The sequence below is a fragment of the Megascapheus bottae genome, chromosome 6, assembly GCF_031878675.1.
Source record: "Megascapheus bottae isolate mThoBot1 chromosome 6, mThoBot2.hap1, whole genome shotgun sequence".
NCBI classification, from domain to species: domain Eukaryota; kingdom Metazoa; phylum Chordata; class Mammalia; order Rodentia; family Geomyidae; genus Megascapheus; species Megascapheus bottae.
Window position 1 is genome coordinate 75,309,019 of NC_143514.1, and position 13,582 is coordinate 75,322,600.

At 48.7% G+C, this 13,582-nt stretch overlaps 1 protein-coding gene across 5 annotated transcripts in view; it reads right to left on the reverse strand.

Annotated features, from left to right (window-relative positions):
- The window catches only part of Fhad1 (forkhead associated phosphopeptide binding domain 1), an 84,582-nt gene that overhangs the window by 52,757 nt on the left and 18,243 nt on the right, over positions 1–13,582 (reverse strand). For all 5 annotated transcript variants that reach the window (XM_090335769.1, XM_090335768.1, XM_090335771.1 and 2 more), the window contains exons 7-10: positions 10,033–10,156; positions 8,476–8,606; positions 8,058–8,147; positions 6,358–6,462 (exon numbers count right to left, since the gene is read on the reverse strand). In XM_090335769.1, the coding sequence (XP_090191895.1) occupies positions 6,358–6,462; positions 8,058–8,147; positions 8,476–8,606; positions 10,033–10,156 (450 nt within the window). The remainder of the gene's footprint in view (positions 1–6,357; positions 6,463–8,057; positions 8,148–8,475; positions 8,607–10,032; positions 10,157–13,582) is intronic.

The following is a 13,582-nucleotide window of genomic DNA, read 5'->3' on the forward strand; positions in this document are numbered from 1 at the left end:
GGCTGGCCTTCACCTCTAAAAGGCCAACAGGAGTGTCTGCAAGCAGGGAAGGTGGTGGCACAACTTGGAAATCCACTCCTGGGGACACTATTATAACAATTGTCACCACGTGCAGTGCACTCACAGTTGAAAACTGCTCGGGGACACCTGACAAGCAATGGATAGCCATTGTAAGGCATTTTAAATGGGGAAGGGGCGGGGGGGCGTCAGCAGGTGTGTGTGTACGTGTGTGGGGAACTGGCCTATTTATTCTACCTGCGTGGGCAGCAGCTGGGCAACGCTCTGTAGGACTAAGAGTGTTCAATGCTGCCCTCTGCTGGCCACGGTGGGAACCTGCAGCCTCTCCGTCTACTTCAAAACTTGGAACCAGTCCTGGAGCTTGAATTCAAGGCTTTGCAGCTCTTGGTTAGGTTTTCTTCTCCCACAAGGCTGGCACTCTACCACTTGAGCTAGTCACCCACTTCTGGCTTTTGTTGGTTCAGTGGAGCAAAGAGCCTCGCAGACTTTCCTGCCTGGGCTGGCCTTGAACTGCAATCCTCAGATTGCCTCCTGAGTAGCTAGGACTACAGGCATGAGTCACTGGCGCCTGGCTTCTAGTTACTTTTGGATATATTTTTAAGCATCTAGAAGCTAGGACTCCCCAGGAATTGGGGAGACATTCACCTAAGTGAAAAGATTAGGGGGCTGCAGAGGGGCCCACGGCTGTAGCTGAACACACAGACAAGCCCTTTAGCGCTTTCCTCTGAGCAGTTCAGGGCCCAGTGACTGGCCAGGGAGCATCCCTGGGGGGCCACCGCCTCACTGAGATGCAGCCCCTTCAAGTTCTGGCGTACCTGGGCCAGGTGTTTGCAGGCGTGTGTAGAGCTGTGTAAACAGAGCTCACCCTCTGTCTTTGGCTTCCGGGTGCTCCTCATCTGAAAGGGGGTCTCCTCACACCTGATCTCAAGCCCCAGAACCACCTTCAGTGGCCGCCCTGCTTCTGCTCCGCCGCCCAGCTTCTCACTGTGCCTGTCCACCTTCTTCCTCCAGTCCTGGGCCTTGTCAGTGTGTTCAATCCTTAGAGATTTATGAGTTCCTACTCCAGTTTGGCCTCTGGGCTGTGATATGGGGCCTCCTGGCCACTGATTTATCCTCTTTCTAGAACATTCTTCGAAATACTGTGAGAGTCACCAAGCTGTCATCTGCCCTGTCAGTGGTGAGGTCACTCACTGGCCGTGGCCGTGGCTGGCCTATGTGGTTAGGGGATTGGGCTTATACAAGGCTTCTTCCGTTTCATTTGAAATAAATCTTTTTGGATATTTTACAACTTATCATTTGACAAGTTTAAAATAATCTCAGAACCATCCATTTTGGCAGCATTAGGTTTAAACCTAGGCCTGTCATTTGTTAGGTAGGCACTCTACCACCTGAGCCATGCTTCCAGATCTAAAATAAACTGTGGAGAAACTAAAATTTAAATTGTGCTTGACTTCAACTTCAGCATTTCCATGGGGCTACCAGCTGTGCCACAGGGGCGAGTCAGACAGGCTTGGTTTCTAGTCCTGGCTTTGTCCCCTGCTGACCACCTAGCTTCGAGCCCCCCTTCCCCCATCATGGCCTCAGCTGTGAAACAAACTCTGGCACAGTACTAGGGCAGCCATTTTGTCACTTCATCCCCAGCTCGCTAACCAATCACAAACCTAATCCAATCACTGACAGAGACTAAGGCCTCAGCACTTCTCGCTGCTTCCCCAGAACACAGCTAGAGCCCCCAAGCTGTGGAAGACACCAGACGAAGATTTGAGAAGCTCACATGAATTCTAAGAAAGATGAAAATGAATTCACATGTGTAAAAATTATCGTGAGATTGCTTGAAGTCAAAGAAAAAGCAAACGTTAAAAGCAGGCTAAAAAGACATAAGGTGGTGGAGGCTCACAGCTGACCTCCCAGAGGAAGCAATGGCAGCTGGGAGACAATAGAATGATGTAGCTAAAGTTTTCTATACTGTGCCAAAGAATGTACTTGCCAATCAAAATCCAATTATTAGCCAAAATACAGGTTCAAGAATGGAGGTTACAACAGAGCTTCAAGCCAGGTGCGGTGGCTCACATAGGTAATCTCCACCACTCGGGAGGCTGCGATCTGAGGATCTCTGTTCAAAGCCAGCCTGGGCAGGAAAGTGCATGAGACTTTTATCACCAATTAACCACCAGAAAACCGGAAGTGGTGCTGTGGCTCAATGTGGTAGAGCGCTAGCCTTGAGCAAAAGAGCTCCAGGACAGCACCTAGGCCCTGGGTTCAAGCCCTATGGCCAACAAACAGCAGAACTTCATGTTCATTTCCATTCTGTCTCTCTCTTTCACACACACACACACACACACACACACACACACACGCGCGCACACACACACACACACACACACACACACTTGCCATCAGCAGAGCTACACTAAGGAAACCCCTGAAGGATGCTCTGTAGGCAGAAGAAAATGATCCCCAGAGGATGATGAGAGATGCAGAGCACACTGACCAAATGCATGGACAGACACCTGGGCTATATAAAGACACCAGTGCTCATGGCCTTGCAGCTTCATCGTGGAGGGAAGCATGGGGATGTTGAGTCTGTGTGGACTGGAGGCCTGCAGGTGCAGTGTCACAGGTCATTCTGGTATCATGGAGGAGGCCAAAATCTTAGCGAACACTGCTTGGGTAGGTCAAAATGTACACACCATACTCTTTAGAACAACCACTGAGAGTATAGTAAAAGGAAAATGAACAACACCTCGATAGATATTTTCTTGGCAGTTCTGCTAAGCAGATGCTCTACCCCTGAGCTGTGACCTTAGCCTTTTTTTGTACTGGTTATTTTTGAGATAGGACCTGGCTTCCTACTGGGTATGCACTGACTGTGATCCCCCTGTATTGGGCTGGAAATCAGGCCTAGTATCTTGCTGTTAAGATGGAATCTCAAGGCCAGGTATGGTGGCTCACACCTGTAATCCTAGCTACTCAGGAGGCTGAGATCTGAGGATCAAGGTTCAAAGCCAACTTGGGCACTAAAGAAAGCAAGACTCTTACCCCCAGTTAGCTACTAGAAAACGGGAAGTGTGGCTTGGCTCAAGGGTAGGGCGGTAGCCTTCAGCAGAAAAGCTCAGGACAGAGCCCAGGCCAAGTTCAAGTCCTATGATTATCACCCCACCCCACTCCCCCCAAAAAGAAGATGAAATCTCAAGGAATTTTTCAATCTGGACTGGCTTGGACCCACAATCCTTCTGATCTCAACCTTCCACATAGCTCAGGACAAGTGTGATCCACAGCACCCAGACAGCAGCTGAGAAGGGCCTTGTGACCTTTTCTGCCTGAGCTGGCCTCAAACTGCCATCTTCCGGACCCCAGCCTCCTTAGAATCTAGGGTTACAGTTGGAAGCTACCTGCACAGGTCAAGTCTTGGATTTTGGTAAGTCATGAGGAATGCTATTTTTCATTGTTCAATAAAAAGACTGAAAAATCTCCAAGTTAACGAAAGGGGGGAAATGAAATGATAACTCTATCAGGCCAAAGGAAACTAGAAGAAAAGGAACAGCTGGCACTGAGCAGAAAGACCAATTTAAGTCCAAATATGCTGGTATTTACATTTTACATGAGATTAAAAGACAAAGATCATCAAACTGGAGTTTATATGAACTATATGCTCTATCATCACTAAAAGTAAGTTATGACAAGAGAAAGTTGATGTAGTTGACTGTGAATCCCTGCTAAGGACCAGGGGGACTTTTGATAGAAGAAAACTAAAAGATATGACCACCCCATGCTGTCAGAAGTTTGCTTCAGTCGAGAGGATTACAATGCTCAATTTATCCGCACCTAGTAACACAGCCTCAAAACACACGAAGCAAATATGGCCAATAGAAAAAAGAAGACATACAATTCCACAATCAAGTTGATTAAAAAAACAAAACACATCCCTCTCCATGGCTGACATCTAAACATGCACGCAAGAAAACGAATAAGAAAACCCATGTACTAAACAGTAGTGGCAAACTTGAGTCAAAGACCCTGCCTGTGACTAAAGATGAACGTTCTTTTCAAGGACAAATGTGACCTGATGCAGACCATAGGCAAGTCTCAATACTGAAGGACTGAAACCAAACGGAGGTCATCCTCTAGCCTCAGGGAGATACCCTAGAAATGAGTCACCAAAGGTGGATCAGAAAGGCTTCATACATTTACAAATAACTTTGAAACAACTCAGGAGCCAAAGGGAAATAAAAATGAACATGGGAACTGAAAAATACGTTTATCAAGAATAATGAAAACACTCTGTCCTAATACTTGTAAGAAGGCAGCTAAAGCTGACTTAGAGGAAAAGTAATAGCCCAGGAAGCAGTCTGATTTCACGTTCATGACCACAACTATTTTAATGAGATATATATATAGTTCATATACATTTCATTGAGACGTTAAGTACTTGATAGAAGGAGTTCATGAAGCCAGTGGTTAAACAGGTTTTAGATGCTCCCATTTCCAATTTTAGTCTCTTGAAATGGTGTTTGACTTGGGTCAGTTCTGTCTCTCTCCCTCCCCCTCCCCCTCTCCCTCTCCCTCTTTCTCTCTCTCCTTGCTGAGTGGGGGATTGAACTCAGGGATTCATGTCCACAGGCAAGCACTTTACCACCTGAGTCAGTCATCCCTGGATCATTTCCATTCTCAGTAAATTTTACCATATTTTGATTTGTCTGTAACCTTTTCTGATTCCTATCAGATTTTATTTATTTATTTATTTACCAATCTTGGCTCTGTTACTGTGGATTTTTTCTTCATTTCTATCAAACCCATTTCTTCCTAGAATAATCATATCTAAATTTTTCTTTAAAAATATTTGATTCTTCTCTCAATTTTTAGTCAATAAATATTAGGTTTTTTAAAAAACTCAATCTGGCTTTTTGGGTTGGTTTTATTTTTGTTAGACCCTATTTATATCTATTTAACTTCTGTCAGTTTAAATAGTTGTTGACCGGATGCAATTTGTCAGACAGGTCTTGTCTGGTATGTATTTTATCTTATAAAGTGTTTTGTTTTCTTTTGGTGTTTGAACTCAGGCCTCTGAAATAGGCTTTGGACTATGATTCTTCTACCTGCAACTTCTGGGTAGCTGGGATTATGGCTATGTACCACAATGCTTAGTTTATTTGTTGAGATGAGGTCCCACTAGCTTTTTGCTTGGGCTAATTTGAAACCCTAATCCCAAATAGCTGGGATTACAGGCAGAGTCCCTGCAACCTGGCTTTAGTTTATGAAGTGTCAATGGTTTTAACTTGTAGTGATATTCTGACAGTTAAACTAAGTAAGAACTGGAGAAAAATGTTAGGTCAATTTTGGGGGCTTTGCAGATCATTCTCGAACAAGTTCCCTTGGCAGGATCCCCCCGTCATTTGGCTTTATTCTGATTTTCAATGACATTAAAGCAGACGATTCAAGTGGAGGGATTATAGTTGGGCCTAACCTGCCCAGGACCTTGTGTGTCTTTCACTTTAGAATTTAAAAGCATGAGCTGGGTGCTGGTGGCTCACACCTGTAACTCTAGCTACTCAGGAGGCTGAGCTTGGAGGATCATGGTTCGAAGCCAGTCCAGGCAGGAAAGTCTGTGAGATTCTTATCTCCAATAAACGCCTCAGGAAAAGCCAGAAGTGGCTGCATGGTTCAAGTGGTAGAGCACTAGCCGTGAGCACAGAAAGGCTCAGGGGAAGAGCTCAGGCCCTGAGTTCAAGCCTCAGGACCCACAAAAAAAGGAAACCAAAAAGAATTTAAGGGGCTGGGAGTTTGGCCTAGTGGTAGAGTGCTTGCCTAGCATACACAAAGACTGGGTTCGATTCCTCGGTACCACATACATAGAAAAAAGTCAGAAGTGGAGCTGTGGCTCAACTGGTAGAGTTCTAGCCTTAAGAAAGCCCAAGGACAGCCCTCAGGCCCTGAGTTCAAGTCCCAGGACTGGCAAAAAAAAGAATTTACAAACACATCTGACCCGTCAGCACTCTTCAGTTGGTTATGTCAGCAAAGGCATCACTGGCGTTCCACTAAGTTTAAAGCAACAGGACCTTCTGTGTCCCTGTACTGTCAGTGTGGTAGCAGCCAACCATGGGGGGCCTATGGAGCATGTGTACCTTGGCACTGCTGGTTTTGTCTTGTTTAGTTAAAGTGACAGATACCCGGTGTGGCTAGTGCCAGCACAGGAGCTCTGGAGTCAGGTGGTTCAAGTCCAGGCACCCCAGTCCTCTTTGCTTGGCTCCTGTTTCCTCAGCAGTGAGGGGGCAATACCAGCATCAGCCACACGGGGCGCTGTATGGACCAGGGAGGACGTGCCTGGCTGGCCCGGCCTACCTTGCTCTTCTCACGGAGGGTCTTGGAGACGTTGCCCTGTTCACAGCTGCTCTTCCTCAGCTCCTCTCTCAGCCTCTTTATTTCCTTCTCCATTTCCTGTATCTGCTGCAAAAGTTTGCACAAGGAGAGTCAACCCCCAAGAGGGGCAGCGGGAGTCCATGCTGGGACCCAAAGGTCACCACCCTCAGAACCCCACAGCAGGGCTGGGTAAAGGGGAGACACGGCCTGCTGCCAGCTCGCTTAGCTGCTTCCTGGCCAGGGCTGCTCCGCCTCCGATGAGCAATGCTGGGTAAAAGAAAATACCGGTTTCTTCTTTGTTTTGGGACTTGAACTCGGGGTCTGAGTTTTTGCGTGCAAGGATGGCACTCCATCACGTGAGCCAGAGCTCTGCCTCCAAGCTCTTTGGTGGTTAGTTGGAGACAAGAATCTTATAGGCTTTTCTTTCTGCATGGGCACCCGGTGGAAAATACTAGTATCTTTTTATTATTATTATTATTATTATTGTTATTATTATTATTATTATTATTATTGCCAGTCCTGGGGTTTGAACTCAGCACCAGAGCACTGTCCTTGGGCTTTCTCACGACTTGAGCCACAGCACCACTTCTGGCTTTTTCTGGGTATGTGGCATAAAGGAATCAAACCCAGGTCTTCGTGTATGCTAGGCAAGCACTCTACCACTAGGCCAAATTCCCGGCCACCAACTGTCTTATTTTTACGGCTGTCTCCCAAATAAGACAAGTGCAGTTTAAGGCCAGCTCAGGAAGAAAAGTCATCTCCAGTGAACCAGCAAAAAGCCAGAAGTAGAGCTGTGGTTCAAGTGGCAGAGCACTTTTTCACTCTAAGGAGTGATGGAATCCTCTAGGCCTTTAGTTCAAGCCCCAATACCCATATAAAAATAAATTAATACATAAATAAATAATATATGAGGCAAATGCAAAACCAACCTTTCCTCCCCTTTCTTCCCTTTCTTTCTCTCCCTCCCTCCCTTCTTCCCTCCTTCCCTCCCTCTGGGGCTTGAACTCTGGGCCTGGGCACTGTCCCTGAGCTCTTCAGCTCAAGGCTACTGCCCTACCCCTTGAACCACAGCAACACTTCCATTTTTCTGGTGATTAATTGGACATAAGAGTCTCACATAGATTTTTTTTTTTAGTGCCCAGGCTGGCTTTGAACCCTGATCCTCAGATCTCAGCCTCCTGAGCAGCTAGGATTACAGGCATGAGCCACTATGCCAGCTCTTTTTTTCCTTTTTTCTTGAATCCTAATGATCTATTTAAATAAAAATGCCTTCAGAAGCACCTCTGGCTTCCATCAAACTTGACAGGAAGACATACTCAGGCAGGGTCAGGCCCAGGGTCAGATCCAGAATGGGTTTCTAGAAGCATATAGTAGCCAATTGGCCGGTAGCCTGTCCTTGTATCCATCTCTGTCCCTGTACCGGTTCCTGTCTCTGTACCCATCCCTATCCCTGCCCAGACCAGGCCAGCCTGTGAGGAAAATGGAGTCAAGTTCCTAGAGCACCCTGGGAGAACCATCCTTCCGCATCCTCCTCCTCTTGTTGGGGCTGCATGCGCCAAAGAAGAATTCCAAGTGCCCTCCAAAGCACACGCCACCCAGGGCAGACCAGGATCCCACCAGGAATCTGGGGGTCGCAGCCTCGTTTTCCTGTGCGCACCTTTGAAGGAGGAAGTTCCACTCACATTTCTGCAGAGTTTTAACTCTTTCTCCTGGGATTCCCTGTGCTCCTTCTGGATCTCTTCCTTTTTTAGCTCTTCTTTCAGACTATTGCACTGTGGAGACAAAGCCCAGCAAGCTGGAGGGCCCATGCTGGCCTCATTGGGGCCCCAGGGCATTTCCTGCCGAACTAGCTGAATCAGGCCCAGCCTGATTCTAAAGGCCAGACCAGGAGGCGGAGATCTGAGCCAACCTAGGTAGACAAACCAGTGACTCTTCCCTCCCATATACTAGCAAAAAGCTCAAAGTGGAGGGATGGCTCAAGTGGTAGAGCTTCTCTGTGAGAGAAACACTGAACAAGAGCGTGAGGTCCTGAGTTCAAGTCCCAGGGCTGGCACCAAAGCTCTTCCCAGGCATGGGTCGATGGCACAGGGCGGCACTCACTTGGGAGCTCAGGGCCTCCAGCTGCTGGTCCTTCTCCTTGTTCTTGCTTTTCAGCTGGTTGACCTCCTCCTTCAGCTGCTGCACCTGCTCGGTCCTCGCCAACACATCTTTTTGCAAAGATGTCACCATCTCTGCCACACAAAGTGTGTCTCGCTCACCAGGCAGTCAGGGGCACAGTCATGGCTGCCACTGTCAGCCAGTTTGAGGGGGACCCTGGCACTGAGGAAGGGTGCAGCTGGGATTTCCCAGGTCCCTAGAAGCTGGAATGTGGGTGAAAACAACAGCTACTGAGTCATTGCAGGTCTCAGGGAGAATCTGGAGGAACTGGGCCTGTGACCAGGGCTGGAAAAAGATGGGGGACCCTGCATGCCAGGGTGGGAGGGTATGTCTGGGAGGGTCTTGGTTGGGGAGATGGAGTCACACTGAGTGAACCCCATTTCTACTGAGGAGCTAAAAAGCACCCCTATTCTGAAGCAGCAACCACTTGTTGTTTATATAAACTGTGAGTGACCCAAAAGTGCACATAAATTAAAGAAACAGAATTGTGGTGCCATTAAGTCCCAGGAACTGACCTGTCTGTGTTAAAATTAACCAGAACTCCTGTAAACTCAAGGGATGGCATTTGTTTTCTAAAGCCTCAGACAGCTAATTAGGACTCTACTGACACGGGAACCTCCCACTTCCACTGCCCTGAAGGGTCCCTCACCCCCACCTTATCTTACTCCAATAGCTGATTGCTGTGTTGCTGTAAATCTGTGGTCTTTGCCTTTAAAAGCCCTGTAAAAATGCAGCTCTCGGCCTCCTCCTGTGCGGGACGAGGCCCAGAGGTGCAGCCCGACTGAATAAAGCCTTGCTTTGGCATTTCGGAACGTCTGGCTCTCGGTGGTCTCTTGGTGGTCGTCCTGAGACTTGGGCATTACACTACAACCTGTGAGCTCGGTGGCCCTGGAGAAATCTCCTTTCATGACAGAGTTTGGCACCTGATACCTGGGCCTGATTCCAAAATCCTCCCTGGGGCCCCTGTTTCCCAGAATGCAAGGCTTTGGACACCTCCCCTCAACCTCCTCCCAGGCCAGGCTGACCCTGTGGAAATGGTGGGGATACTTTCCAGGCAGGGACACAAATGCTAAGGCTGCAGAGCTCTCAGGCAGCAGCAGGGAAAAGCTGGGGTACTGAGGGGCTGAGGCCCTGTGGGGGGCTCTGGACGGGGACCCTCAACAGCCCCCAGGGACACGCCAGACCCTGACCAGCGGCTTGACTGCCACCCTGTGCAGCCCTGGGTCACGGCTACGTTCCCCCACTTTCCTGAACCCCAGAAACCAGGCTGGGTAATGTGTGTGTCTTGTTTTATCCACTGAACGCTCAGGCTAAGCTAACAAGCAGTGCAAGGGGGGGCGGGGCAGAGACGCAGGGACTGTCGTTGGGCCACACAGCTCCTTTCTGGGAAGGACCTTTGTCTCTGAGTTGGTGATAAGTGTTCACCAAGCAGGTCTGCAGGGTAAATGGCAGCATGGTCTTGGAGCAACAGCTACTAAGCCCAGCCCCTCGGGCACTCACCTGACGAGATGGCGTTGTCCCTCTTCAAGTTCTCACCTTCGTTCTTCAGGGAGGCGATTTCCGAGTTCCGTTCTGACAGGGTTTGGCACAGCACCTCGTTGTAGCCTTTCTGAATGGCGTTGATCTGAGAAAACAGGCAGTGCAGGGTCAGAGGGCGCTGGCACAGGCCTGAGACACACCGCTCCTCCCCAGAGTGGGCAGGAGTCTTAGGGCTGGCTGGAGAGTGAGGGGGGCCCAGCTCAGAAGTCTTGGGAGTGGAGGGGCCAGAGGGGGTCACCAGGGCTTGGGGGTGATGTTGGAATTCTCAGCAGGCTCCCCGTCCTGTGCCCTTTTTTTAGGAGAGGAAACTGAGGCTCAGAAGGGCCTTGTCGCTTGCTTAGGCTTAGGGGACGTCTGGGCTGTCTGTCTACCTTCTTGTGCGGCTCTGAGGCCTAGTCACCCCCTTCAGCGGGTGGACCTCCTCTCTTAGGACATCTTAATGATACGTGGGAGTGTGCTTGGACCACGCGTGGCGCGGGGCGTGTAGAATGAGCTGAGACCCTCCAGCATGTACCAGCTGTGGCCTCTCCTCCTGGCAGGTGGGTACTGAGAGTTGGGGAGCCTGGCCAGGGCCTGAGGACCACAGGAGATGCAGGGGAGGGCACGGGGTCTGGCCACAAGGTGGCGCTCACAGCCCTCGGCCTCCGCCTCTGCGCCCCCACTCCCCGCTGGGTTGTGATAATTACTCTGCATTCATAGGAGCATCACGGTTTCATAGTGTGCACGGCTCATTTCACACACCACACGCCATCACAGCTTAGATTCCCAGACTCACAGGGATGGGGGAGGGGACACTTTCTCTTCCCTTGAGGTATCTGGTTTATCACAAAGGAGTTGAATGTTGGCGGGGGCAGGAGGGGGCATTGTGTCCCCCCACCTCCTCCCCAGGGCTACACTCTAGCATGTCTGTGCTCTGAAAACACTGAATAAAAAAACCCCCAAAACCCAAAGCAAAAAACAACCATAAAAACCCATAAAACCAAAAGCTGACATTTTCCTCCTTTTTTTTTTTTTGTTGTTGTTGGTAGAGGAAATAAACTCTCCCACGGAAAACACTCAGAATAAAAAAAAAACAAAAACAAAAACAAACATGTTTCTAGTTCCTTACTCTATGCCTCTATTTGCATGAAGACAAACACAGAAGGGATGAGGGAAAATGGCCCCTGAAGATTTCAGTGCTGTGTGTAACAGATATACAGTTCAATCTAAGCAGCTTCCAGAGCTTTAGAATTCAGGCTGCAGGGAAATATAGCTCTAAAAGCCATTTCACTACCAACGTGAATCTCCAGATAGTCTCTAACTGGCATCGTTATTAAGATGTCTATACTGAGATTGCAGGGGCATTGTGATCATAAGAAATGTAACAGTCCCAGGAAGAGTGAGAGCTTGAAGGCAAAACCTGCTGCTAATCAGCAGTGGTGCAGGCTGTGTGGTGAGGGTCTTTCCATGATAGGGGGTGATTCTGTTTCTTTTTCTTTTTTAAATATTCTCCTGGGGTTTGACCTCACTGTCTAGACTCTTTCCATTGTCTTTTGTATTCAAGAGTGGTGTTCTACTACTTGAGCCACACCTTCACTGCTGGCTTTTTGGTAAGTATTTGGAGATAAAAAGTCTCACAGACTTTTCTACCCTGGCTGGCTTTGAACTGCAATCCTCAGATCTCAGCTTTCTGAGTAGCTAGAATCCAAGTCACATGTATTTTAAGGAAACAAGAGAATATAGCAGCTAGTTAGAACATTAAGTTAGCCAGCCACATGGCTGGCACTTCTGACTCAGTGTGCTGCTGGTGACAGGATCTTTAAGAACCTTAACTATATGCACTTGATTTGGATTTAAGTTAATTGCATCCTTTAGTTCAGAGATGCTACAGAGCATCATCCAGTTGTCAGTAAAGACTGAGGTGAGCTGGGCACAGTGGCTCCTGTCTGTTATTCCAGCATCCGGGAGGCGAGCTCAGGAGGTTCAGGTTCCAACTCAGCCTGGGAAGAGAAATCCGTGCCACTCCTTCTCAACAGAACAAGATGGGTATACTGGGGCATGTCTGCCATCCGCGCTGCATCCACAGGCAGATCAAGGTTTGGGAGCCAGCCCAGGAAACGAGTGGGATCCTATCTCAAAAAATAACCAGTGCAGAAAGGATTAGAGGTGTGGCTCAGCGGTAGAGTGCCTGCCTAGCAAGTGTGAGGCTGTGAGTTCAAACCTCAGCACTGCCACAAAAACAAGAATCCAAAGTCAAGATAGGAGGTATAGGAAGAGTAAATCAGGGAAACTTCTTTGATTCAAAAATCAAGAACATGAGTCTCAAGGAAGGTCATTCCTTTGCTAAACATCAGAGGATGTGTTTTTCATTGTTACTCTGTTCCAGTTTAATGGAACAGCGGCTGGTCAGCCTTCTACTGCTGTAACAAAATAACCGAGATAGTCAACTTAAAGAAGAGGAAAGGTTGCTCTGAGGTCCCAGTCCATGGTGACCTGACCCCATGGCTCCTAGCGGAGCCCCAGGGAGGGGGACAGTCAGGGGAGAGGTAGAGGCGGTGGCTGCCTCACCGTGCCAGGAAGGGACGAGGAAGAGCAGGCGCCAGGACCCCAGGCTCTTTCAGGATCACCAGGAAGCCAACTTTCTCTTGCTAAGCCTCCCTCTTCGCAGGACCAACACTTCCCAGTATTGTACTGGGCTGGAGAACCAAGCCCATAGCACCTAGATGAGCTAAGCGTAGCAGACTGCTGCTCCCTGGTCAATGAAGCCTGGAAGATGGGCAACGAGAGTTACTGGATGAACAAGTGAATGGACTAATGAAATGTGACCGACACAAACCGGGTGCTGGTAGCTCAAGCCTGGAATTCTAGCTACTGAAGAGCCTGAGATCTGAAGATGGCCGTTTGAGGCCAGCCTGGATGGGAAAAGTCTGTGAGACTCTTATTGCCAAAAAAAAGTATGTGTGGTTTAAGTGGTAGGGTGCCAACCTTCAGTTAAAACAACAATAACAACTAAGGGACAGCGTCCAGGCCCTGAGTTCAAGCTCCAATACCAGCACAGAAACAAAACCAAAACAAAAGACAGATGTGGTTTACTGCAGCGGTCCCTTCCTGCAGGGCTGAGATCCAGTCCCTGGTGGTGCCTGGCTTTGTAGATGGCACCAGAGACCAAGTGTAATTCTCACAGTGGACAGGGGTGAGAGGTCAATAACAGCGGATAACAAACTAGGTCCATTATAATGACATGCGGTGACAAAGCTTATATAAGGCTGTCCATTTCTGGAATATTCTTTCAAGGCACTGGGACTCTGGTTGTCTAAGAAAGGGGCCTGGCTGTACCCAGAACTCTGAAGGGAACGGGGCTGTGTCCTGCCCAGGTAGACTGGCCTGACTTCACCGTAAGGAAGCCATGCCTTGTTTTGGGGCACAGTTTCTAGAACTTTCTTCCCCAGTTCCCTAGGCCTGAACTTAGGGCCTAAGTCTAGCTCTGCTTACTTCCTCAGAACAGGTGATCTACCACTTGAGCCAGGCCTCC